Source organism: Varanus komodoensis, unplaced genomic scaffold (assembly GCF_004798865.1).
Source record: "Varanus komodoensis strain SLA01 unplaced genomic scaffold, ASM479886v1 scaffold55, whole genome shotgun sequence".
NCBI classification, from domain to species: domain Eukaryota; kingdom Metazoa; phylum Chordata; class Lepidosauria; order Squamata; family Varanidae; genus Varanus; species Varanus komodoensis.
This window is the reverse complement of record NW_025336157.1, coordinates 3,389,920-3,417,097: the sequence shown is the minus strand read 5'-3', so window position 1 is coordinate 3,417,097 and position 27,178 is coordinate 3,389,920. Positions and strand designations below refer to the sequence as shown.

The 27,178-nt window shown below is 55.4% G+C and overlaps 3 protein-coding genes across 3 annotated transcripts in view; 2 read left to right on the top strand and 1 right to left on the bottom strand.

Moving 5' to 3' along the window:
• Positions 1-99: 99 nt before the first annotated feature.
• LOC123032493 (dapper homolog 2-like) lies at positions 100-16,294 on the top strand. The gene is made up of 4 exons (XM_044448389.1): positions 100-282; positions 9,950-10,226; positions 10,955-11,191; positions 11,836-16,294. The coding sequence occupies exons 1-4, from the start codon at positions 100-102 to the stop codon at positions 13,293-13,295; spliced, it is 2,157 nt and encodes a 718-aa protein (XP_044304324.1). The 3' UTR covers positions 13,296-16,294.
• Positions 16,295-19,944: 3,650 nt separating this feature from the next.
• TTC9C (tetratricopeptide repeat domain 9C) lies at positions 19,945-24,109 on the bottom strand. Its single transcript, XM_044448472.1, has 4 exons — positions 24,010-24,109; positions 22,531-22,786; positions 21,516-21,698; positions 19,945-20,355 (listed from the first exon to the last, which is right to left on the bottom strand). Exons 1-4 carry the CDS (start codon positions 24,025-24,027, stop codon positions 20,261-20,263), a joined length of 552 nt encoding a protein of 183 aa, XP_044304407.1. The 5' UTR covers positions 24,028-24,109; the 3' UTR covers positions 19,945-20,260.
• Positions 24,110-26,714: 2,605 nt separating this feature from the next.
• Positions 26,715-27,178, top strand: part of HNRNPUL2 (heterogeneous nuclear ribonucleoprotein U like 2) — a 19,731-nt gene continuing 19,267 nt past the window's right edge. The window contains exon 1 of the mRNA XM_044448388.1: positions 26,715-27,171. Coding sequence (XP_044304323.1) covers positions 26,730-27,171 — 442 coding nt within the window. The 5' untranslated portion in view covers positions 26,715-26,729. The remainder of the gene's footprint in view (positions 27,172-27,178) is intronic.

Below are 27,178 nucleotides of genomic sequence, written 5' to 3'. Positions count from 1 at the left end.
GGCGCGCCGGCGAAGTTGGCGGCGGGCGGGCGCGCGCGCTTCCCGGGGCCCCGATCCGCCGCCGGCCGCGCCCGCGAGCCGAGCCGAGCCGGAGCGCCCATGGCCGCCCGCAGGGCCGCGCCGCCCTCGCTGTGGTCGGGCAACGAGCGGCTGCGCATCGGCGAGCGCCTGCAGGCCAGCCTGGCCGGGCTGCTGGAGCTGGAGCTGCTGCGGGAGACGCGGCGGGGGAGCGTGCAGCGCGCCCTGCACGAGAGCCGCGCGGACGGGCCGCCGGCGCAACAGGTGAGGGCGGGGACGGGGACGGGGAGGCCGGGACGGGCCGGGCGCCGTTCCCCCTCGCCCGCCGGCCGCGCGGCAGCCCGAGCCCCGGAGCGGCTCCCGGTCCGCGGGGGCGGCCGCCTCGCGGTGCGGCGCCGGGCCGGCCCCTCCGCCCGCAGTGGGGCCCCCCGAGGAAGCGGGCGCGGGCGGTGCCCGGAGCGCGCCTGGTGGAATCGGGGTCGTTCGCCGCTCCTCCCCGCAGCCTGCCGCCACGACGACCCTGCGAGGTAGGGCGGCTCAGGGTCACGCGGCGTGCTTCGTGGCTGCGGGGGGCCGCGAACCCGGCCGGAGCCGCCGAGCTCCTGCCCAACCCTCTCACGAGGCCGCAGGAGCCCTTGTGGGTTTTGTCGCCGTGAACCTTTCCACGGGAGCCCCCCCCCGGAAGCCACCTTCCTAGCCCGTTGCTGCTGCTGCTGCTGGATTTGCTGGGCTGCTTCATTTCCCGGGCAGGTGTTTACCTTGATTCTGATAGAGGCCAGCTTAGCCTAACCCAGCCCATGTGTACTCAAAAGTAATCTCCATTCAGTGCTATGGAACGTACAGCTCCCAGGTTGTGTGTCTTGTGCAGGCCAGCGCTCGCTCACGGAGCAGCAAACCCCTTCGGAGCTGTTGCAGCCGGAACCTGCTTTGTTCTGGGCGCTTTTTACTTTATTTCTTTGAGAAACATCCCAGCCTTCCCCAGAAAGCACCCAGTTATCTTGGGCTCGCAGGCGAACACCTTGTCTGTAGCACAACGCACAGCATAAAGTTGTGCCTCCGAACGCCACCTTTCTCCAAAAATGCAAGGATGCAACGGTGAACGCCACACGCGAGTTAAAAAACCAACGGAAGGCTTGCTTGAAAGATTCATAGGGCATGTAATGTTTGTAAACATATATGTGACCTTGATAATACAATCCAGGAATGTATTGAAAGCAATGAGACTTCCTTCTGAGCAGAAAGGTGTGAGATTGTGTTGGCTGGCCTTTTCGGAGCCCTCTAGCTTCCTCCTAGAGTGAGAGGGCTGCGCTTTAAAACTCTTACACTGGCTTAGCTTTATATATTGAAAACACGGTCTTAGTAAATCAGAGTTTCTCAGTTCACAGTGGCAGGAACTGAGTTCAGCAAGGCACCATGAAAGTGGTGAGTTCAGCAAGGCACCATTGCTATGGGTGACCTGGAGCTTTTGTGGGGAGCGGGGGAGCGATGCCCTCAGTGGGGCAAGCCCCACATTCAGCAGGCTGTGCAGGGAACTGTTCCAAATAAACCAGGTTGATTTCAAGACACCCCACTGCCCAGTGGGACCATCAAGTCCGAAATCTATAATGTCCTATCTCGGTCACTGCTGCAGGGAGAACAGTGAGTCCAATCCAAGGGAATGCTTTCAGCATTCTTCTGCTTAAAAATTACTCTGGATCACGTGACGCAAATTAGTTCTGTCTTAATGATGTCCATGGTGTTGTTCAACATGTGGCAGTTGAATCTTGATGGGGCTTCTTTAAAGTCAAGCCACATCCAGCTTAGACCACTTATGGGGTTTTGAAAACTCACTAATGTCAAAGAGGCCAGCCTCCCCAGATTCTTCCAAAGACATCTTTATTTCCAAAGAATTATTTGCAAATCGGCGGTGTTGTATCGAAACTGTCTTTTGTAAAGAAAGGGGGCTCTGCCCTGAGGTGCTTTGGCATTGAGAGGCCATAAAGGGGGCGAAGGAAGACGCTGAAGGTGTGTGCTTAGTTCAGCTGTACGTCTTCAGGTGACCTTCCCATAGGTGAGAAACACTGTAGACCTTGCCCCAGTCTGAGCAACTTCTAGCCCAGGATCCCTCACACCTGAGTCGATTCTGAGTCTGCATTTTTGCTTTACAAATGGGAAAAAGCGCTGGTGGAACTGAGTAAAGGAATCCACGCAGGAGAGAAGGAAGTCTTTCGTGGACGAAAGTTGCTAGGGGAAAGATGCCCAGATGCTGAGGAGGTTTGTGGGGAGAATGTTAGAGGGGATGAACTGGGAGCAGAATTTTGGGTAAGAGATGGGAAAGGTCTGGGATCAGCGAGGGGTGGACCTGGGGGGCAGCCAGTACGACTAGGGGCTAAGATAGGGGTATGTGGAGGTGGTCGCTGTGATGGGGGAGATATTTTGGGGTTCAAGGAGAGGACTCCAGGATGGGTTTCTGGAGTCAGGGCATAGAGGGCAATTTAATGCCAGAAAACTGGGCCAGAATCTAGAAAGCCGAGGAAGGTGCTTGATCGGGGAAGGGAAGGGGGGAAAACCTTGTAGTGCTGACGTGGCAGATGGGTAATTAATGTACTAGACGAGGTGGAGAAAGGAGGAGGGGTGGGGAAGGTGGGGCATGGGGCCCGCAGAAGGGAGCCGAGCGAGATGCCGCGAAGCGATGAGAGGTAGATTGGGAGGTTTGTGGACATTTGGCGGAATCCTCCTGGCTTCGCACAGGTTTACCAAGGGCAAAATATTTAGCCCACATATGCCCTGGTTTGTTGTGTTGTCAGTTCAGCTAGAATAGGTGCTACTCCCTGGTGGTTTTTGTAGTGCCATGTTAACAGTCCTTCCTTCTTTCCCCAACCTGGCGCCATGTGGATATGTCGGGCTGCACGGTCCTGAAATCCCCAAAAGGAGGGCAGCAGGTGTGGGAAAGGAAGACAGTAATATTCACCTATCCGTGTGCCCCTGAAATGGGTCTGGGGGGAGAGGAAAAGGGAATTTATGTCTCCATTGCTTGGGATCTCCATTAATATCTTTCAAGCAATCTTCAAGAATCGCCCTAAGATTTCCCCCAAGGAATTCAGCCAAGAAAGGAGTTCCTGAAGCCAGAGGAGCATTCAAAACTGGGACCACAAAACCTGGCAAAGATTTCTGTCTTACTCAAAAACACCCTTGGCTGGCTTTCCCCCTGAACAAGTTGTCTTTCCAGTTTTGTGTCCAAGGTATATTGGCACACAGGCTTTCCAAGTTTGCATTCCTCCGGTGCAAAACACTTCTCACAATTCCATGAGTCCGTATTCTGCCCACAATTGCGTGGCTAAGTTTGATGAAATAGCAGATGGATTAACTTGTAGAAGAAGCGACCGGGTTAAGAATCCACAACCTTTTAAAACAGTACCGCTTCTCTGTCACCACTTACGTGTTTTTAAATTTGGGGAATTTCCAACGTGGTAACGTTTGAGAAATTGCCCCTGGGTGCTAGAGAAATTCTGATATTTAACTTCTCTTCTAGGAATGTGTGTGGGAATTGTTACATTTTTGTTATCCGTTGCAAGAAATGTTTATCCCTATTCTTTCTTTTCCTTAACTTGAAATAGACACTATTTGGTTAACATAATAATGCTGAGTAACCCTGATAAAGCTTGAATAGAAAAATTCCACACACTGACTATGTAAATGAGAATGTACTTGTATTTTAAATATTGGTGTGGCTATAAAATTGGGGGAATATGCAAGCTAGTGAGCCTGGAAAAACATTAGTATCTAGAACAGCTTGGATCCTGAATTCACACTTGGAGTTTAATTATATGCTACACTTTAAAAAAATGAAGTTGGGGGTTGGACAAGGTGAATTCATAGCCATGTTAAGAGGGCGAGCCTTACTCATTAACAAGGTGCTTTCCAGATGTTTGGGTTTACAGCCCTGGCCAGCTGAATCTTTCTCAAACATCTGGCAGCCCCCAGTTCCCAACTTCTGCTTTAGGGACCGCCAGGACAGGACAAGCTCTTGCTCCAGACTTTCTCTGCTTGCCGCATCCTCATCGGTTGGTCCGTTCGCATGCTTGGCCTCGTTTGGAGCCAAGGATGCCCTTTGCAAAGCAGCTCTCTCTCTCCTCTGCCCCCGAAAGGCAGGGCGTCCTCGATCTGGGAGCACCGGTGGGACAGACCCTCGGTTTTTGAGCCTCGTGGCCTCGGCCTCCATGTTCTCGGCGTCCTCCCCGCCCCCGGCGGGCTGTGCTCACGAGCCCCGGCAGACGCCAGCCGGCCCTCCGTGCGTGTGCGGGGGTGGGGCAGGAGGGCAAACCAAACAAAGCACCTGCTGTTTGCCACGGTGACTTCCTCCTTGGCACAGCTCCCGGCTCCTGCTGGAGCCCGCAGGAACAAAGAGGCGGCTCCCTGGCTCCAGAAGGGCCCCACTCAGCTGGACTGCGGCTGCAGCCTCTCCGTTGCAGCGGGAGGGCCAAGGGGATCCCTCCTCCGTGCCGGCTTGCCCGCGGACGTCCCCCGGCGAGTCTCGGGAGGATCCGGGGAGTGTGGCCGCGGGGTTGTTGGCCACGCCACGGGCGTGCGTGAAACCTGGCCTTTGGGGGACTCTGACTGGGTCGTCTCGGCCCCTGCAAATCGCAGCCTCTCACGGGGGATTGTGGGTACTGTTGGGCCCGCGGCTTAATAGGCTTTGCTGTTTGTTGCCCTGCCGTTAGGGAGACGCCGACTGTCATGGCTGGCCTTCTGTGGGACCCCAGTGCGTGCAGGGGATTCTGGGTAACGGCCAGGGCATTGTTGGCGCAAAGAGCATCGTGCTGCAGGGGACCATCCAGCCAAGCTAGGCTTGCTCTCTTCCGCACCCAAGAGCCCTCCGGGAGCTTTCTGGACAGGGCCTTCCCACTGTGCAGTCTGGGAGACGTGGGCGGTCTTGGGAGAAGGGGCCCAGTGGGCCCCTCCAGATGTTTTGGACTACATGGCCCATCAGCATGGCCGGTGTGCAAGCTGAGCAAACAAGTGTGGCTCAGACGTGTCAAGGGAGACTGTTGGTCTTTCTAGATGAAGAAGCAAGACTAAGGACTGCCCAGTCCACTGGAAAAGCAGATAGGCCGTGCCATTTATGCTAACAGAAATCCGGGCAGAACACCCCAAAAGGGATGGGCAGTGCCCACGCTTAGCACTAAAACAGCTCAAAGGGTGGTGGGCTCAAGCGGAAGGAAGGCCTTCTCTGGGAGACCTCGAGCCAGGCCATAGTCCCCTACGAAGCACCAGGAGTGTGGCTTCCCGTGGGCAGGCGGGGAAGCGAGGAGGCGGCCTCTCAGTCAGGTCCCGGAAGGCCCGGCGTCTTTGGAGTCTGTGATCGTCTTTGGTCGTACCTTTTCAGCTCTGGGCAGACTGCCTGGAAACGACCTCTGGAGGCACAGGCACACGCTCCAAAGTAAAAATGAAAACCCAGAAGGGCACAAGAGTAGTTGTGTTGGACTGGCACGCGGAAGTTTGGGGTTCTTGTTCTCACTTGGCCAGGAAGGTCTCTTCCTAACCTACTCACAGGGTTGTTGTGATACGGGGAGAGGAAGGGGATTATATTGACCCCTCCTTTGTGTTCCTTGAAAGAGGGAAAAAAGCTGCATATGAATATATAATAATAAATAGGAATTATCAGTAAATTGTCAGGAATGTGCTCCTTAGCTTGCCCCATGCCCCCCAGATTTGTAGGACTGCAATTCCCATCATCCTCATCTGCCCCAGGCTGGGGAGGCCTGTACCACCCAGTGCGGTGTCCTTCCATTGGCTGACCGTCTCTGGGCATTTCCTGGTCCTACGAACAGGACACGTCTTGGAACCTTCTGTCTCCTTCTAAACGACTGGCTGAGAGCTGAAATGTGCAAGCTCGCATATCGCTGTTGGTGCAGGACTGTACCACATTAGACGGTGGGAGGCAGGCGTGGCGTTCCCATCATTGATCTGAGAAGTTCTAAACCCAGCTCCCTGCCCGGAAGAAGCTTGCCATGTCAGGGAATGTCCCTCTTACACCACAGGCCCTGTTCATCTAAAAGCGGTACAGTCCAGCAAAAGAGCTCAGTTTCTTCTCATTGGGTAGCTCTTCTCTTTTCTGCCCATCTGGGCACAGGGGAGGCCTTGCTGAAGCCTGGCTAGAACAGTTACCCCGCTCTTTTCGGAAAGGCGCCCACCTCCCCCCCTTTCTCCCTGCCTCCCTTCTCCACTCCATCTCCCATGTGGGGCACACCCTCCCTTCCGATTCGGTCCCATTTCTTGTTCTTGAACTGGGAGGTCAACCTGCCTGGACAAATGGCTGGGTGGAGGACACGGCTCCGCACCCCACCCCTGGCCGGGAGGGGCAGGCCCGCGCACCCAGGAATTTAATCGCGGACAAACACCATTATCTGCCCATGAGTGAAGAAAGGTGTTGGAATTGCTGGGAGAGGTCAGTCTAGCCCTCCTGGGAGCCTTTAACTGTGTGGGGTGGATGTGGGTAGAAAAACCACCAGTGCCTAGCCTCCTGAACAGGGGTGGTCCACCCCGCCGTCCGAGGGGTACTGGCCCGCCTCGCAGCGCCCATCTCTCCCCGTCTGTCAGGGACAGCCTGTCCTTTCCAGCTCTTGTCCCTACGGAGGACTAAGTCTGCTGAAGCTCAGACTGCCCTCTGAGAAATGCACCTAGGAATATGAGGTTCTGGGCAGAGTCCAAGCGAGCCTTCCTGTGCTGACCTTTGCATCCGATCCGGCTGCCACCGGCCTCCCCAGCCAGGGTGGCCCGATGCAGAAGTTGGAGGACTTCATGACAAGCTAGACTGGTTTTCATCCCCTCTCCTACAGAACTATTCAAAGGGCAAAAGCCCTCTTTTGTGCAAGGAAAAAACTGCTTTAGGGTAGCTGCAAGGGGGATGTCAAGCAGGCAGAAAAACCCCAAAACAAAAGGGTCCCACGAGGACTGAGTAAGTCACCGGTCACAGAGTTGGGGCTGATTTGACGTATTCCAGGAAAAACCCCACTTTCGTCTGCTCCCAGTTTGTCCATCGATCCCAGTTGCATCCACTCCAGCCTCCCCCAACCTAATACCCTCCAGCTGGGGTTGGACTGGTACCCTTAGCATCCCCCAGCCAACATGACTGGGATGAAGATGGACAAAATGGACAGTATTTTAAATTTATTGTATTTAGAATACAGCTCAAAAAACAGTCTAAGTAACTCTGGAGATGTACTGCAGGTCTGGGTGGATAGAGAGACCTGGGCTAAGATTTGCCAGCAGTTTGATTCGGTTTAAGGTTGCCAGGTTTTGCCCTGAGCCCAAGAAATAGATTCTGGGGCTCAGCACTGAACTTCGAAGTATTGGGCGTGAAGAATCGTTCTTCAACTTCGTTTCTCCTTATCTGTAAAGTTAGGAACAATCTTGGATGGGTTCACAAAGTCCTCCTAGGATAAACAAAGATAAATACTTTTATACCGGTTGACGTAAGACAGTTGCCTATGAAGTCATGTGCTAACATTACTTGGGTTTCTCGAAGTTTACAAGGAAATGGTTTGTCGAGAAAGCATGGCATTGATTTATGGAATGCGTGGCCACGAGAAGTGATGGTGATGATTTTAAAAAAAGGAACACGGCTGTTTGTCATTGTCTACTAGCTAGCAAAAACTTGAAGTCCCATATTCCAGTCATTGGGGATCATTGAAGAGTGGGGGGGGCGTAGAGGAATGCACGTCTTTCTGAGCAGGCCAGGTATCAGCTTACAGAAAAACACAAATAGTAAATTGAAAGTATAAAGGGATGTTTGGTCAAACCAGGTTGTTTTTATTTGTTCCTTTTTTTTTGGTTTTGTTTAATGTGATGGAATGTTTGCGTTGTACTTTTGCTGAACATCTTGCATTCCATGTTCTATTCTTTGGAGAACAAAGGACTTTATTATCCGCTGGACCTCTGAGTCTTCTTTTTTGGTGCGGTTGGATCATCTGCAAAATGTTCTTTTTTTAGTAGGAATCACAATTCCACCCCCTGCCCTGCCTCATCCCCCCCCCCCGCCCAAAGTGTCAAATGGCAGAATCCGTATTAGCATCAAACCTTTATTCAGTCAAGCAAAAGATCACAGAAATGGTCCCAACCTTTTGAAAAGGGTTTGTGTTTTTTCTGTTGACTTAATCACAATTATATTAGCTTGCTTTCTGAGCTCGTTTGCCCAAGTTGTGGTTTGATCTGTGTTTTGCCTCTGCTGGGAGCTTCCAGAGTGGCTCTCTTTGCTCTGCCGGGAAGGATCCAGAACGGCGATGAACTCGCTGGCCGAACAGGAGCCCCCCGAGAAAAAACACCAGATGGGGGGCTTCTGGGTGCTGTTGCAGCGGTTCGGGTTGGACGGATGGCTGGCCGTCCTCGGCCCGTCCACCCACCGGCCACATGGCCACTGGCTTGCTCCGCATTTCAGTGGGTAACTAGGGGCCCCTGGACAAAAGCAACAGCTGCGTAGCTTAGGAGCAGAAAAAAGAAGGAGGCGGGCCCACTGCTGTTTGCTTCGGTCTTGCTGGCTCAGCAGAGGGGGCTTCTCCCCCCCCACCCCTTGCTTTTCCTCGCAGGCAGCAGCTGCCTTGGCTGGTCGGGGCGGGGGTCCGAAGGCACGTTGCAACAGTCCCCCTCCAGCTCCCCACGGCGATCGATAAATCTTGCAGGCCCGGTCCAGGTGCAGAGAGTTGCCTTCCCGTGCGTGCCCCGTGCGGCACCCCACAGCCATCCCTGCCTGGGGCTTGGGGTCCGGACTGGCTGCAGCGCCCCTCAGCCTCTCCCTCCGTGTATCGGCAGCAGCCTGAAGTTGGTCCTGCAACGGCACGGGGTGTGATTCGGGCGGCCGGCCGTGCTCTTTCGTCACGTACTCCGTTCCGTTCCCTCTGGGCTGGCTTTCTGTCTCCCTCCTCCCACATACCCATGTGTCCCATGTGGGTGGGTTTGCTCCTTCCACTATTGGGGGGTTTCCCCCTCCCTCTAGAGTGGGTCTGTCTGGGAAGGGGCAGTCAAGGCTTTTCTGCCCCCCCCCCCCAGCTCTTTTGGCGACGTGCGGATGGATGCCCAGAGAATGAGTTGTCTGTCAACTTGCAGCAGAAGTAGGAATGCCGGCATCTTCCCATGTTTCAGCACTACAACTCCTATCAGCTTATCCAGGGTTAGGAATTATGGACGTGGTAGTCCAAAACGGCCAGAGGGCTGCAGGTTGCTTTGAGGAGGAGGTCAGGAGAAGAGGGATCACAAAGGAATTCCTCCACAAGCCAGTGGGGGATGCGTGGAGGCTGGAAAGCTGTATCACCGCGGATGCTTTCCTTAAATTGCAGCCAGATGGACGGGAGAGCATCAGATGCTGGGCTTCTCGTCCCCTCCCCGTCCCCAAGGTCTGCCTCCTTTGGCAGACACACTCCCAAAAGCGGAGGAACGGAGTTCTCCTGAGCATGTGCTGAGGGCAGGAGTCCATGCCTAGTGCCAGCCCCTAGCTGGCAAACCCTTCCCCATACAGATCCACCCTGGTTCGTTTATTTAAAGTTTTTATAAGTAGTCCTCTTGCTACATGGTCTCGGGATGGTTCCATCCCCACCCTGAATTTCTCAGCTTTTAGGGCACAACGTTAAACAGGTGCAGAGAAGGAAAAGAGAGAAGTCTTAGACTTGCGGCATTTCCCAGCCTGCACCGCTTTTTAGGTTCTGGGGCTTTTTCCCCAGCGTGCACAGGTCTGCACAGCTGCGGATCAGAAACCCTTGCCCATCTCTGCGGCTGTTGCCAGCAGCGAATAGCCGCAAAGACAAGGACGAGGACTTCCGCTGCCCCAGGCAGTGGGGACGAACGACCAGGAAGGCCCCCTGCCTTCCCCCGGTCTTCCCAGGATTCCTCCGGTGGCCTCCACGGGCCCTTCCTTGCCGTTCCCCTCCCGCTGAATTCCTTCGCACTTTCTGCCTGGCAGGAGGAGGACCCAAACAGCCCCGAGAGGGCCGGCTTCGCCACCCCCAAGCTGGACCGGAGCAAGTCGGAAGACCTGCTGGGCACTCCCAAGGAGCCTCGGGCCTCCTACAGCTCTTCGGAGAACATCGAAGCGCTGCACACGGACGCCGGAGGCAGGGCGGACCCCCGGTGCCTCGGCCTGCAGATGATGGGCGAGTCACTCCTCTCGCCCAAGAAAGTCGGGGGGCACGGAGGAGACACCCAGGAGATCCCCGAGGCGGACTCTCGGCCCAGCTCAGGTATGCCTGTCTTGGTTCTGCACGCTGACCACCTCCGGCCTTCTTCCTTCAGGCAGGTTCTGGATCGCCTCTTTGTTTGCTCTTAGAAGCAAGTGTCCTTCATTGAGTTAAACTTCAGTTATATGCCTGCCCGGCCCTTAAGATCGCCCCCTGAGGTCCTTCCCTGGGACCCACCCTCAAAGATCTGAGCAGGGTTGCCACTAGGGGAACGGTCTTTTCAGTCGTGGCCCCCGATTGTGCAATCGGCTCCCCAGAGAGGTACGCCTGGCACCGAGTCTCCGTGCTTTTCAGCCCCAGGCTAAAACCTTTCTACTTGCCCAGTATTTCAATTGTTCAACGAGGACCTTTGTGCGATTCTATCCTGTCTTTTATCTGTCACTGGATCGCCGTGGATTCTTTGCTGTTATAATTTTTCTAATTACGGATTTTATTCTTGCTTAGGACTGGTGCATTATGGTTGATACTGTATGATATGATTGTTGCTGTGCTGTTCTGTGTTGTTGTATTGGGTTTTTACTTTTTGCTGTACCAGCCTGCAGAGGCATTTGGGCCGCGAGTCCCAGAATCCCCATCCAGCAGGGCCATTGACGGAATTCTGGGTGCTGCAGTCCAAATGTATCTGAGGTTCCATTTAGCCCTCAAGGGTAACAGCCGGTGCGCCTTCGGCCCTGTTCTTTATCAGCCCCCCTAAGCCGGGGTGTGTCATCACAGCTCTGTCCGCCTTTCAGGCTTCTACGAGACCAGCGAGGTGGGCTCCTTGTCGGACTCGTGCGCCTCCATGCACAGCGACGGGCCCGGCGGGTCGCGCTGCAGCGTCGGCTCCCTCTCCCACCTGCCGGGCCTGCGGGAGAGCCACCTGGCCCGCCCGCACTCGACCGACGAGGCCGCCGTCCGCCTCCTCGACCTCCGGCTGCAGCATCTCGCCTTGGCTCCTGGTGCCGACAGCAGGCGGCCCGTATCGACAGGTGAGGCCACACCTGACCTGGACAGTGACCCTGTCCGGACAGAGGGAGGTTAAGGGCAAGCCGGTGACTCAACCGGCCTTCCCCCCAGAACAAAGGCAGCTTTGCGGGAGCACTGAGAGAAGTAGACGAGGCTAGGAGCATAGGCTCTCAGTCTTAAAACGAGAGCAAGGCTCTAGTCCTCATGACTGCAGGTTTGGAAGGGGATGTAGGCAAGTGGGGGAAATGGTGGCTCTCCAGAGGTTGTTGGACCGCAGCTTCTTGGAGCCCTTGCCATCTTAGACAACAGTTGCAAATTATGGGAGCCACTGTCCAGCCACATCTGGAGAGGACACATCTGTACGGCGGCAGCTGCGTCACTCGCAGAGGCTCTTTGCACACCTCCCCCTGCCGTCTTGGCCCACCGGGGTGGGGAGGGGACGTGTGGCAGTGATGGGACATCCCGGTGGCTTCCAGGCCAGCCAGCAGGGCCCACTCTGCCCTCGCGGGGCTTTGCTTGTGTGGAGAGGAACGCTCCAAAAGGCTCGAGTTCCAGCTCCCGAGACCCGCACGTCCGGGGACTGTCTGATTCGCCCCTTCAGACGGGCCCGACCTCCCGCTGCAGGTCCTCCCCCCCGTAACCTCCGTTCCGCTGTCTCCCCCGGCAGGCGACCTCGAGTTCCTCCTGGGCCTCGGAGACCTGTCGCTCCCGCTGCCGAAGAACCCGAGCCTTCGGCTGCTGCACTACACGTCGGACCTCGTCTCGCGGAACACCAACGAGGTCTACCACTACCCCAGCCCCTTGCACGCGGTGGCCCTGCAGAGCCCGCTCTTCACCAGCAGCCTCTCCCAGAGCTCGTCCCAGGAGGATCTCGACGAGGGGGCCCCCCCGGAGCCCGCCAGGACGGGCTCCCCAGAGGCGGCCTCCGCAAGCCCCAGGGAGGAGCAGAAGGCCCGCTTAGACCTGTACGTCGCGAAGCTGGTGCTGCGCTACAAGTGTCGCTCGGCGGCCGGCAGGACGGAGGCCGGGCCCCTCGCGGGGCGCCAGAAGAGTCTCTCGCTGTCCTCCGTCTGCGGCTCCGTGCTGGGCGCCGGCCAGCTGCTTGCCCCGGCGCCCGGGTGGAAGATCCGCCGGCGCATCTCCACGTGCTCCCACCTGCGGTCCCCCGAGGGCTCCGAGGGAACGCGGGACTCCCGGGTCCTGGACGGTCAGGGGGATTTCACCCAGTTCCTGGAGGTCGGCTCTGTCCAGGCCAGCTCCACCAAGCTCGACAAGGCGGGCGAGCCGTCGGTGCTGTCTCTTCCGGACGCCCTGCTGCCGTCCCAGGAACCGTCGGTCAGCCCCTGCCCGGATAAGCTGCCCGGCAGGTCGGGGAGAGGCGCTCCGAGCCGGCCCGGCGAGCCGCAGGGACACCCGGCCCAGGCGGAGAGGCCCTGCGGGAAGCGGGCCTTGTTCCCCCAGGCCGACGGCAACAAGCTGTACAAAGGCAAACACGCTTCCCGGGAATTGGTGAAGACCCCCGAGAGGCCCGAGAAGGGCTCGGAGAGGAGCTGGCTGAGCCCCCGGGAGCTGCTGCGCCGGCTGAGCTTCCGGCGCAGGCCTTCGGCCCGAGTGGGGAGCAGGGCTCGCGCCAGCTCGGAGATCAACATCCACGTGGCGGCCGGGCTGGCCTGCCACGGCGAGCACCACGCTGCCCGAGGGAAGGCCGCCAAGCCCAGGTGGGCCTCGGTCCTGGAGATCTCCAGCAAGGCTCCCGGGCGGCATCGGCCGAAGGCCGCCACTTTCCACCACCCGCCCCATGTGCTCCACCGCCACCTCGCCTTCCCCTCCGATTCGCCGGCGTCCTTTTGCTTCCTCGGGGGCAGCCACCTCGACCTGCCTCCCCGGCCGCGGCCCGGGCTGGCCAGCAGCACCTCTGGCCTGGGCAGGGTGGAAGCCACCAGCGCCCTCAGCCTGAACGGGGACTGGATCCTCCATCAGCTCGGGGACAAGTGGCCCCCCACCTCGGCCACCCTGGACCCTGCTGACCTGCCGGTCCGTGGGTTCAAGCTTCGGCGCAGCCGCTCGTTCAAAGAGCTCAGGAAGGTGGTCTCCCGCTCCATCCGGGGCTCGCGAACAACCAAGTGACGTGCTTCCTCCGCCACGCCGCCCGTCCTTCCTCCGAGAAGGCGAAAAGCAGGCAAGACGATCCACCCCGTGCCACGGGAGGGTGTGTTGGAGAAGCTTCTCACCTGGTCGCAGGTGTTGAGTCAGCAGGCCAAGTCTCGTGGCCCCTGTGTGGGCACGGGCACACACACACGGTCCATCCCCCTCTCGGGGAAGAGGTCAAGCACATCTTTAAATTCAAAGTTTGAAGCCTCGGGATATCTTCATGAGAACCAAAGAGTGACACTGAACTCTGGTGCTCTTTAGATATTTCTTGCTCAGCGGGTGATGTGATTGAGGGTTAAGGGAGAGAAGAAAGGGGAGTTTTGCGATGAGTGTTTCTTGATCTGATGTTTCTCTCGTCCGGGCAGCATAATGGGCACCTGGGTGGGAGGGGTAAAGGGTGATCACTGCATCCTTTCCCCCCCCCCAAGTTGAACAGTTGATCTCTTCGTAATTATTTTTAATTAAGATACTTTGGAAGAACATGCAGGCCTGCCCCATGTAGATTTTATTTAAGGCTTGAGCCAAAAGATGCAAGGAAGCCAGCTGAATTTCTGACAAATCCCCGCACCTTGGTCCGGCCTTGCGTGGGGTTTTTTCGTTTCGTTTTGCAAGTCCAGAAGGTTCTTGAGCTTCGAGTGGCCCATGAACTGAGTTGCTTTGGCTTAACCCAGTGGCCCTTCAGATTCACTGGACTGCAGTTCCCATCATTCCTCCCCGTCGGCTAGGCTGACAGTGACAGGAGTTGTATTTCACCAAGATCTGAAGCACCTCCTCTTCCTCCCTCGCTCAGCAGGTTCCCGATTGTGCAGGTCTAACGGGAACATCAAGAGTGTTATATTTTGGTCCAAAATTGGACCAGGAAGTCAACACCGTTTTTGGCTTCCTGAATCATCTTTGAAGATTCCTTTGGGCCCTCTTCTGTCTCCCGTTCCAAAACAAAGGATTTAGCCCAAAGTGACGGCAGTCACCCTGATTTTTTTTTTTCCCTTCCTTGGGTCTCCATCTGAGAGCATCCAAACGTTTTCCTAGAACTTTCTCTCTGAGGCTGCTACTACATTTCAAGGGAACAGATGCTCCTTCTACCTTTCTACCCGAACACTTGAATTTCCTTGGAAGCTGTTAGCGTGAAAAACCCATTTCATTCTGTGTCGTCATCGTTTCCTGAAACTGTGAACCTGTTTCCTTCTTTTTCTCCCCTGAAATGTAAAGGTTGAGCTTAGGAAAAAATAAACAAGCCATTTTAAATTGGGTGGTTTCTACTCATCCCTGCCAAAATAACAGTGTGGCCAGACAAGAGCGCAGAGGATTACGGCAGGGGTGTGGAACCGCGCTCAGCCCGAGGGCCCGTTTCATTTTGGAGCATCTCTCCCGGGCCGCCTTGTTCTGGTGATGAGTGAGGCCAGAGGCTAAAAGGAGAGGGCCAGAAATGCTTGCGTGTTTTAGCTGCTGCCATCGACTACGGGCATCAGGCCGCAGTGTGTCAGTTCAGGTAGAAAGGGGGACAGGATCTGTGTGTGAATCGCTTTAAACTCCAAAAGCAAACCAGGAAATACTATGTGGAGTGCTTTTGTACAGGGTGCCAGCCAGGCCCTCTTCCAAGGAACTCCGTTCCGCTCCTGCCCATTCTGTAGCCACTGAGCATGCCCAGTCCTCATGGGACTGTTTTTAAAGTTTTCTCTCTGTTTTCTCTCCTAAAGTCTCTCTTGAGCTTCTGCAAATTGGGGGGTGTGCCCCAGTTCCATTTGGGGGTCGCACAAACAACTTTGCTGAAGAGGTTTAGGTGGAGCTTCACCTTGCCGTCGCCTCCATTCGCAATATCATATTTTGCTTGGCAAGCTGTGGAAGCGAGCGCTATGTCTCCAAGGAGTCTGAGGTAGAATAGGTGAGGGATGTCTGCCTCTCCCCCACCTTAATTAAACCATATTTTCAGTGTACATGCCCAGCCTGTGTCTAGGCATGAGTGAGGGTATTTATGGACTACTTTTCTCCTGCCCTGGAGGCACACAATTTTGCCTTCTTGAAGCGGCAGCGCATGGCTTGAAGGATAAGCGAATTGCTGTTTATGGCGTGATGGTTGGCTCCGTGCAGCTAATCACAGTAATTAAAAGAGACTGGGAGACGGCAGAGATAACAGCTGCAAGCCGGAACTTGTTTGGTGCCACTGCCACATTTTAGTCCAGAGTTCACCTTCTCCAGCGCTTGAAGTGTCTTTTTGAAATAATCTAGAGGCGGCGTTTTCAGCTAGGAAAATGTGGAATTCCCGGGGAATTAGCAGTTGAAATGCGAAATCTTATGGCTGCCGAGTTTCATCCACTGGTTAGATTAGGGGGCGAAGGACCCTTTTGGTGGAACAAAGCAATCTTCCCTCGGTTGACCGGCGAGCTCCATTAGTCCCAGAGATGGAGGCTGCAATGAACACGTCTGCAGGCAGCAGGTTTTTCAAACCCTCTTTAATGCAAGTAAATATTTAAAAAGAAAAACGCCCTGCAGAGCTTGGAAGAGGTGTTTCTACCTGTGCAAGAATGCCTCTTCAGAAACTTCCGAATGGATGGATGCATTCTCGGCAAACATGCTCTAATTTGTAGGTTTTTTTCCCCACGTGCATGTAATCAGTTTGCAGTTTGAAGCAGCAGAGAAGTCCATCCGAACTGGATGACACCCTAGTCACCAAAATTGTATATTATGTTTTTTATGGGGTGTTTTGCCAGCGTTCTCTTGGCAATCCTGGAAGAGGGCTGTTTGTCCCTATAAAGGGTACAACTGAGTGTAGGAATCAAACCTAAGACTCTTGAACCGTAAAGTTTTCATCACAGGGGCTTCCCTGCGGAGAAACTGCATCGTGGCAGGACAATGTTTAGACACGGTCTGGAGCAGAACAATTTTGCTCCTTCCATTAGGCAGGGTATCTCAGAGGCAGTTTTAGGTAGAACGTTGCAAGGATACAGATGATCAGCTTAATTCGGGTGTAGATGGATGCCAGGCTCCTGGGATCGCACAGAAGCCCGTCAACTTGAGCCGTACCCAAAACGGCGGCTCAAGAGTGAAGTCAAATTCAGATTTCTGGTGGCGATGCTTCACTCCTGTACTTATGAACACATACGGATTTCGATCCAAGTGACTGCAGTTTAGGAATGCGAACAGCCTTAGCTTGGCAGTGGGGATTAGTTAAATCTTTTTTGTTACTATTGTTAAAGGATTAGAGAGCAGAACCCCCTGCCGCCACGCCACAGATCCCAGTCTTGTTTCGGCCCACCCTCGATTTAATATATTGTTATATTTCTGCCACATGGGCTGGAAGAGTAAGGTATGATCTCGATTTTTTTATTTTGGCCTCGGGCGCGCCTAATGTCATAGGCCAGGCCCTAATAGAGCGATCCCAGACTCTGGAATTTGTTAATTAGAGGCCCACGTCCACTTGGGAATGTCTCTGGCGATTACTTGGGGTTTAAAACGGGGTCGCTGCAGACTTCCCTCTAATGAGGCCGTCTGAAGAGGTGGCATGATTTGGAAAACCCAAAATAGCCAGTGATAGAGTGCAAAACGCTAGGATGTTTTCTGAATGCTGTTGCGTAATAGGGGGATGCTGCTCTCTGGAGACATCGCACATCGGACTGTTTAAAATCACCATTGCTTGGCCCTTCCTCAATAGAGGGGGAGAAATAGAATGGACCCTTGCAAGATGGTGGTTTGGGGTGTGAAGGATCCAGTCTGGGCTTTCCCTAATGAACATACCCCTCTCCAGCCGTTTGGTGTGCTTTCTTGATCCTCAGAAGCAATGTCATTTCTCTAGTGTATTTCAGGTGCAAAAGCTTTCCCCAAATTGCTCTGGATTGCTTCTCCTCTCCTGCAGAACTGAGCTCTCCTGCATCTTCAGAACAACCCTTTAAGGTAGATTATGTTGCCTGTCTTACAGGTAGGGAGCTGAGGCAGAACAACTCGCCTAAAAATACGTAATAAGTTCAGGACAGAGGTAGAATTCAAAATGGGGCCTGCAGTGATTGGTAGCTGAGGTTCAAGGACATTGCATGCTGCTAGATCTCATGGTGTAAATTGTGAGTCCCAGTGCTAATGGTTGGATTTGGGGTGCTGGGGGCGGGGGGGTTGTGCAGACAGCAGTTGCTAGAAAAAGTCAAAGGAAATGACAGCCTTAGCAAGAACTAAGCAGCGTTGCATGAAAGTCCTTCCTTTGAACAGGCAGCTAAGTTGGAATGACTGGAGGAACTCCCTTTACAGAAGACCCTCTGCTGGGGGCAGTGAGAATGGCTGGAAATAGCGAATTAAGGCGGATTAACGCATCATGAATTCCCACGTGCTGGATCCTCCTTGGAGGACCAGCTAGAGAAATTGCCACAATGGCTTCCTGCGCAGCTGAATTTACTAGTCCCACACGATCCACCGCTGCGAAGGCAATTACAGAGCCCACAAAAACCTTGGAGGTTAATCCTGTAAGTTTCCCCTGTGGAGAAGTACAGTAGAGATGAGAAAACACTGATTTTCCAGATGTTGGCAGCTGCCCAACTCTAAAGGGTCACCCCTTTCTCCTTTGAGTGTATAACTTCCCCTTTTTTGAGGTTGGGGAGATATTCTTATTTCTAGGCCCCGAGATTTCTAGCTGGGCTCCCAGCAGCCCTGGCCAGCATAGCCAGTGGCTGTGGCTAATGGGAGTTGTGGTCCCCTCAACATCCAGCCGCAGTGCAGCAGCAGCAGCTTCTTGAACTGTTAGCTGGAAAGAGGCGTTACGGCCACTCTCTGTGGCACCTGCCTCGGCTGGGAGGCTCACGGGCGAAACGAAAACCAACATCTCGGCTTGGCAGGACGCCCGGATGTTGTGCCTGCGAGCTCGGCACCGCACCCACTGAAACTATCTGCTGTTTGGGGAGGTGCCGAGCTGCAGCCCTGCGGCAAGAAGAGTCTACCCCCGCACCCGGTGAGGGCAGCCCACCCACCCACTCCACGGAGCAAAGGCTAGAAAGATCCCCACCACCCTTGAGTAGGTCAGCCTTCCTCTGCAGCCTTCTGCGGGACTCTATGCTAGCTGGGGATGATGGGACTGCACTTGGAGCATGGCCGAAAACGGGTCCCTTTTGGTAGCTATCCAAGTGGGAAGTCAGAGCAAAGAGGTATGGGTTGCGGGACCATTGGCAAACACTGCCCCCATGAGGACTAGCAGCTTCCTGGGGGTTCAAAAAAGGAGATTCCTGTTGGCTTCGAAATGACCACGTCCACGGCACACCTTCCTGTGCTGGGACAGGAGGTAACAGGGACAGCCCCACCCCGATTTGGGGGCAGGGGACTTGCTACTGTCTTGTTTGCAGGGGTGAGGTGGCCAAGGGCACCTGAGAAAGGCAAACAGCCCCTTCCTCAGCTGCTGGCAGAACGACATGTTTGCTCAAGAGCCAGGGAGGAGACGGTGCGTGGCAGGAATGAAGGATGTTTGCTGGAGTGTCACAGCTGCACAAGGCAGCGGAGGAGGAGGAGGAGGAGGGCCTGGCAACGGATGCGGGACAGCTCTGTGTTTGCACACAGACTTGGATTAAGTGTTCCCCAGGGCTTGTGCCCACTCCGTTCCGTTCCCCTCCCCTCCTTACAACAACCCTGCAGGGTAGTCATGCGCTGCAGGGCACATTGGACCTAGCTTGCCCTGGTCCTTGAGCGGGCAGCCACCAGGGCTGGAAAGACGGCAGCCCAGGCAGGTCTCTCTTAGATTTTTACTCCGTCAACGGCATCTCCAGATGCCCGAGAGGCACACCGGGGGACGGGCACAAGCTAGGAGTCGAGGGAGGCTGGGCCCGGGAACAAAACGAAAAGCCAGAACCAAGCCACACCTTCGCATGCACCCGGTTTCGCCCCAGCAGCCTCACCAAGAGGGTGGCAGGGCTTGGGCCTGTGTGAGGCGGGACACCTGGCGGATCGGCTGTGCCTCCCCAGCAAGGCCCGGTTGGGCAGCGGGTACGGCAGGAGCCTCCCCTTCTCCGGCCAGCCCGGCTCCTCCTCCTCTCTCCCCTCTCCCAACCCTTTCAGAAATCCTCGGGCAACCACACCCATCTCTCCCTGGAAGGACCAGGCTGTTGGGGCACATGGGCCGTTTTCCGTGAGCAACTGCAGCAGCCGGATTTAGAAGAAAACACAGTCTTGTCTTGGCTGCCTTGGATGTCCCTCTTTTTAGTGGAGGCCAGGTTTTTTCAAGATAATTAAAGAGGAGCATGCCCTTTGCTTGATCTTCAGGTGGATTAGCACCCTGCATTAGCAAGGTGGGAAGAGTTTGTGCAAAGGCCACTATGCACAAACACAGCCCTCTAGGTTGGGGGGATTGGGGGTGCTGAAGAGGCCTCACAAAGAGGCCAGGCAGAGCGGATGCTGTAGGAACACACGCCTGGAAAGGGCTGGGTTTGGTCGACCACAGGAACGAGGCTACCCAGACAGACAAAGGGGGTGAGCCCACCAGCCCCATCCGCAGGAAGGGGCGGCAGGGCAGGTGGGGAAAAGCCTCACACGCAAACCCAAAACTCCTCCCTTGGGGGCAGGACGGGGGCCCAGAACGCCGTGATCTACGGACGATGTCCAGTTCCGGATTTCGGGACCCGGTTTCCTTCTGTGGATGCAAACCAGCACGCCGGGGCCAGAGTGACATTTCCCACAATGCTTTATGAACCCCCCAGGAGGGGTGAACAAAACGACCCCCAAGTCTCCCCCCTGCAGCTCCTGGTTTGGCTGCGACGGAGGGAGGGAGGGAGCCAAGCTGGAGCCGTGCAGTTTGTGTAGTTTGTCCTGATCTGGAATGGGGAAAACTCGGCCAAGCGGACCCCGTGTGTTGTCCAACGCACATTTGTCAAGGCACTGCAGATCTGACACCTCGGGGACCGACAGGCGCAGGTGGCACACGGAAAGGGGGGGCGCCCCCGCTGCAGCCCCCCAGCTGTGTCCAGGGAGAAATCGCTGCCTTAGCCGAACATTCCCATATAGAGCTGTTTCTCCTTCTGGTGATGGCTGCTCAGCTGAGACTCCGTCAACTGCAGGTAGCGTTTCACGTTGGCGTCTGCGGGAGCGAGGTGGGAAGAGGAAAGAAAGGGTTAGCACGGAGGTGGCTGGGCGGCGTGGCCGTGTGCCTTCGGGCTGGGCACCAACTCTGAGCCTGGCCTACCTCGCAGGGCTGTTGTGAGGAACGGGGGATGTGGAGGGAGATTCGGTAAGCCCCCCATGGCTTCTTAAAAGAGGAAAAACAAAGGCTGGTAGGTAAATAAAAAGCGGGCTTTGCCACTTTCCCTTCATTGTTCCATGCTCATTTGGGCAACATTCTAGTCCACAGTAACTATTTGCAGTCTGGCCTGGGCCAAGACAGGAAGGAAAAGCAGCAAATGCAAACCTTACCTAACCTAGATTCATATTCTCTTGATCGGTCGGTCGGTCGGTCGGTCGTGCGCGCGCGCGCGCGCGCTCTCTCTCTCTCTCTCTCTCTCTCTCTCTCTCTCTCTCTCTCTCTCTCTCTCACACACACACACACACACACACACACACACACACACACACACACACACTTTTTTCCTTCGGTGGGGGGGCCTTCCATAATCCCTTTCTATTTCTATCCTCACAACAACCTGTGCGTAGATCAGGACAAGAATCGTGTGTCTGAAGTCGCCCAATGGCTGGGCAGGGAATAGAACCTGGTCTCCTGGATCCCACGTTGACCCTCTGCGCCAGGCTCGTCCTCCGACAACCTCTCGCTGGCACTCCGCATGGCCAGAGGGTCTCCCCTCCCAGCCCCGGGCAGGTCCGGGCCGCCTTAGCTTTCCTGGAGCAGTTGCTGCGTGCGTTCTGACCGTACCCTGGGACCAGCGCTCACATCCTGATCCTACCTGTTTATCTTGTTCCACTGATTACAGGCAAGCGTTTCATGGCAGCCTTTTTGGCTGAGCAGTGAGCTAAAAATACTTAAAATAAATAATCACCACCAGATAATCCTACGAGCACATCTCCCCACCCACCCAAGCAGTCCAAATACAATAACAAGGAACAAGAAATTGCCGCCCTTTCAGAACATCCAAGATCACCTGCCCGGGGCCATCGGATGCGGTGGCTGAGGATCATGGGAAGGTGCCCCGTTGGGGAAGGCTTGACGCAATCAATCAACAGGTACTACCTTACAATAGTAAGGTCAGAAACACCGTTCTGTGGCTACCGGTTTGGGGAACCCCTCACCTTTGGGCTGCTTGCTGGTTGCAGATAGGAAAAAATGGCGCGCTTTGTCATAATCCCGCAGGTGGTAGAAAGCCACTCCGGCCCGGTACAGGGCCTTGGTGTTGTCTGGCTGCCTTTCCAAGACTTTGAGGCTGTATTCTTTCACTCGATCGTAATTCACGGGTTCCATCTGCAAGAGGCAGGCTGTAGGAGAGCAAGCGGTGTTGCTAAAAGACCAGGAACGGCCCGCAAGTTCTCAGCCGGAAGGGAGGAAATACTTCCAAAGGTGCTCACCCCGTCGGCCAACCAGCTACCAGGGTGGAAGGAAAGCCGACGCACGAAACGGAATCCCAACCCGTCAGATTTCCCGGTTTGATTTGTGCCGTTTTTCCCCATTGCAAGATGTCGAAATGGCTCTTCTAAAATTTAGTTATGTTTTTAAAAACTGCTGGCTGCGCCCTTTCTCCTTGGACCCTCTGACACTGGAAGGCAGTTCCCGAGAGCGACTCCAAAGTGAAATGCAGCCCTCAAGCTGCGAGAGCACCAAGGCCCTCATGCTGGTGGATAATGGACCATTCACTTGGGGGAACTGGCTGCCTGGCATGGTCGCAGACGCCAGTTCGGTAGCCTGGAAAGGGTTTTAGGCAACGTTCTTACACTGACAAAGAGCCTCAGACATTTTCTCAAGATCCTATTCCCCAGCCAGGTCCAGCAGTCTAGAACAACAGTTGGCTTTGTTGGTACAAGCATCTCTAGCCACCATTTTTATTTCCCAGAATGCCCTCTGCTACAGCATCCTCCCGGGGCACTGTGGGAAACCAATGGTGGCTGCTCCCAGCCAGCTCCTTTTCAAAGTTCCCCTACCAGAAGGGAATTTTTTAAGCCAAAGGAGGAGATTAAAAGCTCCTCTCTCTCGAAATAAGGTGATGAAAAGGGTACGGCAGGTGCTAAGATAGGATACATTTAATGATTTAAAGCAGGGGACAACAACCGTGCTGGGCCGAGGGAATATGCCCGAGGGAACTCGCTGGGTTACCTGCAAGGTTATTGTAACAGTCACTCTTGATGCTGTGAAACACCTTCTCCTGAGCAGCCGTCATGGGCGGCCTCCCCGCACCAAATTCCTGCAACGGGGACGGCACGCTGGGGTCCAGCCCTTTCACCTGCAGCAAGGCCCAGTGGTACCGGCTCACGGCATCGCGGAAACGCCGCTCTTTGTAACAGCGGTTCCCTTCCTCCTTGAACGCCCCGGCCTGCTCCAGGCGCAGCTCCAGGGAGCACTCGGATGAAGCCTGCGAGGAAACGCGAGAAACTTGAGACAAGCTTCCAAATCGAGCTGTAAATGCTTTCCCAGGGGTTGCTGGAGGCGGCATGGGGGGAACACATGGGATCTGCACCCCTGAAACATTCCAGTGCTGTCCATCACAGTGTGGACTTTCCAGTATTTAAAAAAGTTGCCACTAAAGAAAAAGAACGATTATAAAAGGCAAAAATATGTGGCTATATAAGTAGACACGTATTCTAGTCCCTAGGATGATTTGGGTTATGTTGAAATTATTTCGGTGGTTTCCTAGCTTTACTCTGTCACCACCCCACCTCCACTCTAAAAGGTTCAAATGTCTCTCTTAAGGGTTAGTTACGGGTGGAATGAACTTGAGGACACAATTTAATGGCTGTTCAAACAGAAAAGGCCTACAAATTCTAGTATTCCCGGCCCTTTGTTAAGATCAAATATCCTGGAGTTTTGGGCACCAGCCAGATGTGCCCCCCACCCATATTGGATTTGGCCTTCAGATTGAAAGATTTCGAACATTGCTTGCTTAGAGAAATGTACTCTCAACATGCCCAGAGGCTCCCTTTGCTACTGAAATCCTTCCAGAGCTAAGCTCAGCTACTCAAAGGCTCTGGGTTCAAGCCCTAGCCAAACTGGGCACTGAAGAAACAGAGAATCAACCTGTGTGAAGTAACCTGACAATTTACTGAATTTTTCTTAAATTGTTTTTATTAAGTTAAAAAGGACAGCGGCTTTGTGTTGAAGGATGGAGCCCCACAAGCTCATTTTCATCCCCTCCAGGTACAACTGCAAGATGCACCACCAAAGTCCCGTGTGCAGGAACACCTCTGAAGGAACATCTCCTAACACAGGATCCTCCAGATGCGTTTGGCTGCAGCTTCCATCATCCACGATCAGGCAGGGAATGATGAGAGCTGTAGTCCGGCGGATCTGGGGGCACCAGATCGGAGAAACCCGCAGTGTCTCTCCGACCAGGCACACTCCTCTCTGATGGCACTTCTGGCTTCACGTGGCCGCCTCTTTGCCCGGCCCGGCCCGGCCCGAGACGAGCATCTGGCGATCCCCCGCAACACGCGCCCCAGCGGCTCCCCGCGACGCCGCTGGCGCGCCGCCCCGCCCGCCGGGGATGATGGGCCTTGCAATCCAGCTTGGAGCAGGCTCGTCCGCGCGGCGGTCCCGGGCCTTTGCAACGAGCACGGAAGCTCCGCGCTAGCTCGGTACCTTCGCCGCCGTCGCCATGGGGATCAGGGCGGGCTGCCGACCATTCCCGCTCGCGGGTCTCCGGGAGCCGCTCCGCGAGCTGGAAGCGACGCGACGCGACGGGGCGGGGCACTACAAACATGGCGGCCGCCCGCAGCCGGGCCACGTGACCCGGTCAGCTGATCGGGGACGCCGAGAAGGAGCCGGGCCGATTTTAAAAAAGGGAGGCAGTGACTGCTGAAGGCTGTTGTCTTATGTCTGTCATCCTGAACAGAAGGAGCCTGAAATCTCCTTCATAGACGTGTGGACGTTTTTATTATTTATCTGTATTGTGCCATACAAAAGCGACCGAGCCACCCCGCCAAAAAGAGGCAAAAAGAAGGGGGGGAAGATTCGTTTTATTTAATTTAATTTAATAGTAATGCATTCGGAGTAATGCAAGAGGAAGAAATCGTATTTAAGAAACGGCCGCAAATCATCCAAACTATTGCACTCCCGATCGCCATGTGAAAGCTGCACGGAGGAGAAAGCGGACGGGAGGGAAAGAGATGCATTCAAAACACGGTGCCGGAGGAGAGCTTTGCGAGTCGCTTGACTGGCAGAAAGGCAGCGAATGCGGTCGAGGATCAAATCTAGCCGGAACTTGCTCTGCAGGCAACAGTGAGGAAACTGAGGCTGTCCTGCTTTGGACGCTTCAAGGCAAGACCATCATGCTGGGGAAGTCGAAGGCAGAAGACGGGGAAAGCCAAATACGGGATGGAGGGACCCTATACATCGCAAGAGCTGCCCGGGACAGGATTTCTTGCAGGGCTTCCATGCAGAGGGTCGCCGTCCTGAGGCTTTTTGCGAATAGGACGGCATATAAATAGCTTAAATAAATAAATAGTCAGAATCTAGCGGACACACAGCATTTCTTCGGCTCCCAAACCCCATCCAAGCGCGGCTGGTCTTGTCCCCACTTGGAAGACCTTCCAAGTTCAAACGCCGCCTTTTCTGAATTGGCTTAACTTGCCTGCTAGATTTGCAGGTGTTTTCTAATTGCACATCTCCTTAGGCATCGGTCCCGCCAAATCTGCTAGGAAGGTTTAGGATCTATTGTTTATCTGCTGCTTGCTGTTTGGGTCTGTCCTTTGCAGTCGCTATTAGCCACCTTGAGGTCTAGAAAGGCAAGGCAAGACTTTTTCGACGCTTTTCCAGGAAATAAATCAAAGCTTAGAAAGGGGAGTAACTCTTGAGTGCCACGGAGAGCTCCTGGCAGTGTTGGATTTAATACAGAAAGCCAAAGTTGGCTGTAAGAGAAATATCCAAACGGGTGTTAGCGCAATACCTTTACAAGGACAAGTGTCGGGCTGCACAAGCAATGGGAGATGGCGATGGCTCGTGGTGAAGCCCTGGGGCCAGCATTTAGTCAGCCTTAAGCAGCCCCAACTGGTGCTCTTGGAATATATGATTCATTTCTATACTACCTGATGCTCTCCAGGCAGTAAGCAATAGGACATGGGACTACAGTTCCCATCTTCGCCCGTCAAAATGGACTATAGGTGATAGGAGTCGTGGTGCAACACATCTGGAAGGTATTGGAATGGGGGCAAGTCTGAACATTGCACCTAGCACCGTCCTTACGGCTACTACGTTGAAGGAACCAACTGGTTGAAAAATTACGTTTTTGAATAGTGGGAAAGTCTATAGTTGCCAAGCAGGTCGCAATTCAACGGGTGTGGCATCCTGCGGGGACCTGGCAGGCACGGCAGTTTAGCAAGCTGCACCCGTTGAATTTCTGCCTGTCAAGGCAACTGTTTTAGATATGTTAAAGGACCGTTGGCACCGGAAGAAGGAAAAGGCAGTAACTCTTGACACTTTTTTAAGCTCTGAGGCTTTTCAGGGCAAAATGGCGGCACCCTCAAATTGATGCAAAACGAAAAAAAAGGGTGGGGAAAAGGCGCGCGGCAGTCCAACCAATTAGAAAGCGGCTTTCGCCCATTTAGGCGGAGCGGCACAATGACCTTTCCATTCTAATTGGTTTAGCTTCAACCAATCAAAAAAAATCATCCCAGTTTCTAGTGTACACCCAAGAGGCTCGAGCTGCCCGCCTAAAATCAACCACAGCGCACGTAGGCCTCGGCGCGAGAAATCAAAGAACGCATGCGCAGCAAAAGTGCGCGGCACTCATCCGATTTCCAAAACAAAACTAAACCCTTAAAAAAAAAAAGGCAAGGCTGCGCAGGCGCCTTGTGTGCACAGAGCCTGGAGTGATCGTTTTGCGCGCGGAAAACTGAAAAGGGGGGGAGGGAAGGGGCCGAAGATTAAAGCTAGCGTGTGCGCATGCGCCTGTTGCCCGCTTCGATGCGTTAAGCCACGCGCCTGCGCCCTTTCCTCCCATCTCATCTGGGGGAGGAGTCCGTGCGTCCCGCGGCTGAGCACTAGAGAGCGCCCGGAAGGCCGCGCCTGCGCGTGAGAGGATTTGGGGCGCCTGGTGAGGGCGGGGGGAGGAGAATCATCTCTGGGCGCAGGCGCGCGAGACTCGGGCGGCAGGGGTGTCGGCCGCCAGCGGCTGAGCCGAGTTCAGAGCCAGGGAAGGAGGAGGGGGGGAGAGGGGAGGGCGGCAGAGCGGCACTCCCGCGCAGGCGCAGTCCCGCCAGGGCGCCTTCGTGCTCCTGCTCGCGCCCTCCCCCGCTCGCGCCCTCGCTCGCTCGCTCGCGCCCTCCCTCCTCCCCCTCCCTCATCCGCGGAGCGCGCGCGCCATGGACGTGAAGCGGCTGAAGGTGACGGAGCTGCGGGCCGAGCTCGGGCGGCGCGGCCTGGATTCGCGCGGCTTGAAAGTGGAGCTGGCCCAGCGGCTCCAGGAGGCCCTGGACGCCGAGATGCTGGCGGCCGGGCCTGAGGAGGCCGGGGCGGAGGCCGGGATGGCCGCGGCGGCGGCGGCCGGGCAGAGCCTGGGCAGGGCCCGCCTGGGCGTCGGAGGCGACATCGAGGACGACGACGACGAGGACGAGGAGGAGGAGGAGGAGGAAGACGAGGAGGAGGAGGACGAGGAGGCGCTGCTGGCCGACGAGGAGGAGCCGGCGGCGCTGCCGCCGCAGCAGCAAGCGGGGGGCGGCCAGGCCCAGGCCCCGCAGGCCGGCGAGCAGGGCGAAGGCCCGGCGCCGCCGCCGCAGCCTGGCACTGGCGGCGGCGGCGTCAACGGCGCCCA

Coding starts and splice junctions, on each gene's coding strand:
- TTC9C (XM_044448472.1), bottom strand. Junction 21,699..22,530: donor CTGTTACAATAACCTTGCAG/GTAACCCAGCGA, acceptor GCTCTCCTACAG/CCTGCCTCTTGCAGATGGAA. Junction 20,356..21,515: donor AACCAGCAAGCAGCCCAAAG/GTGAGGGGTTCC, acceptor TCGCTCCCGCAG/ACGCCAACGTGAAACGCTAC.
- LOC123032493 (XM_044448389.1), top strand. CDS start 100: ATGGCCGCCCGCAGGGCCGCGCCGCCCTCGCTGTGGTCGGGCAACGAG. Junction 10,227..10,954: donor GGACTCTCGGCCCAGCTCAG/GTATGCCTGTCT, acceptor TCCGCCTTTCAG/GCTTCTACGAGACCAGCGAG. Junction 11,192..11,835: donor CAGGCGGCCCGTATCGACAG/GTGAGGCCACAC, acceptor CTCCCCCGGCAG/GCGACCTCGAGTTCCTCCTG.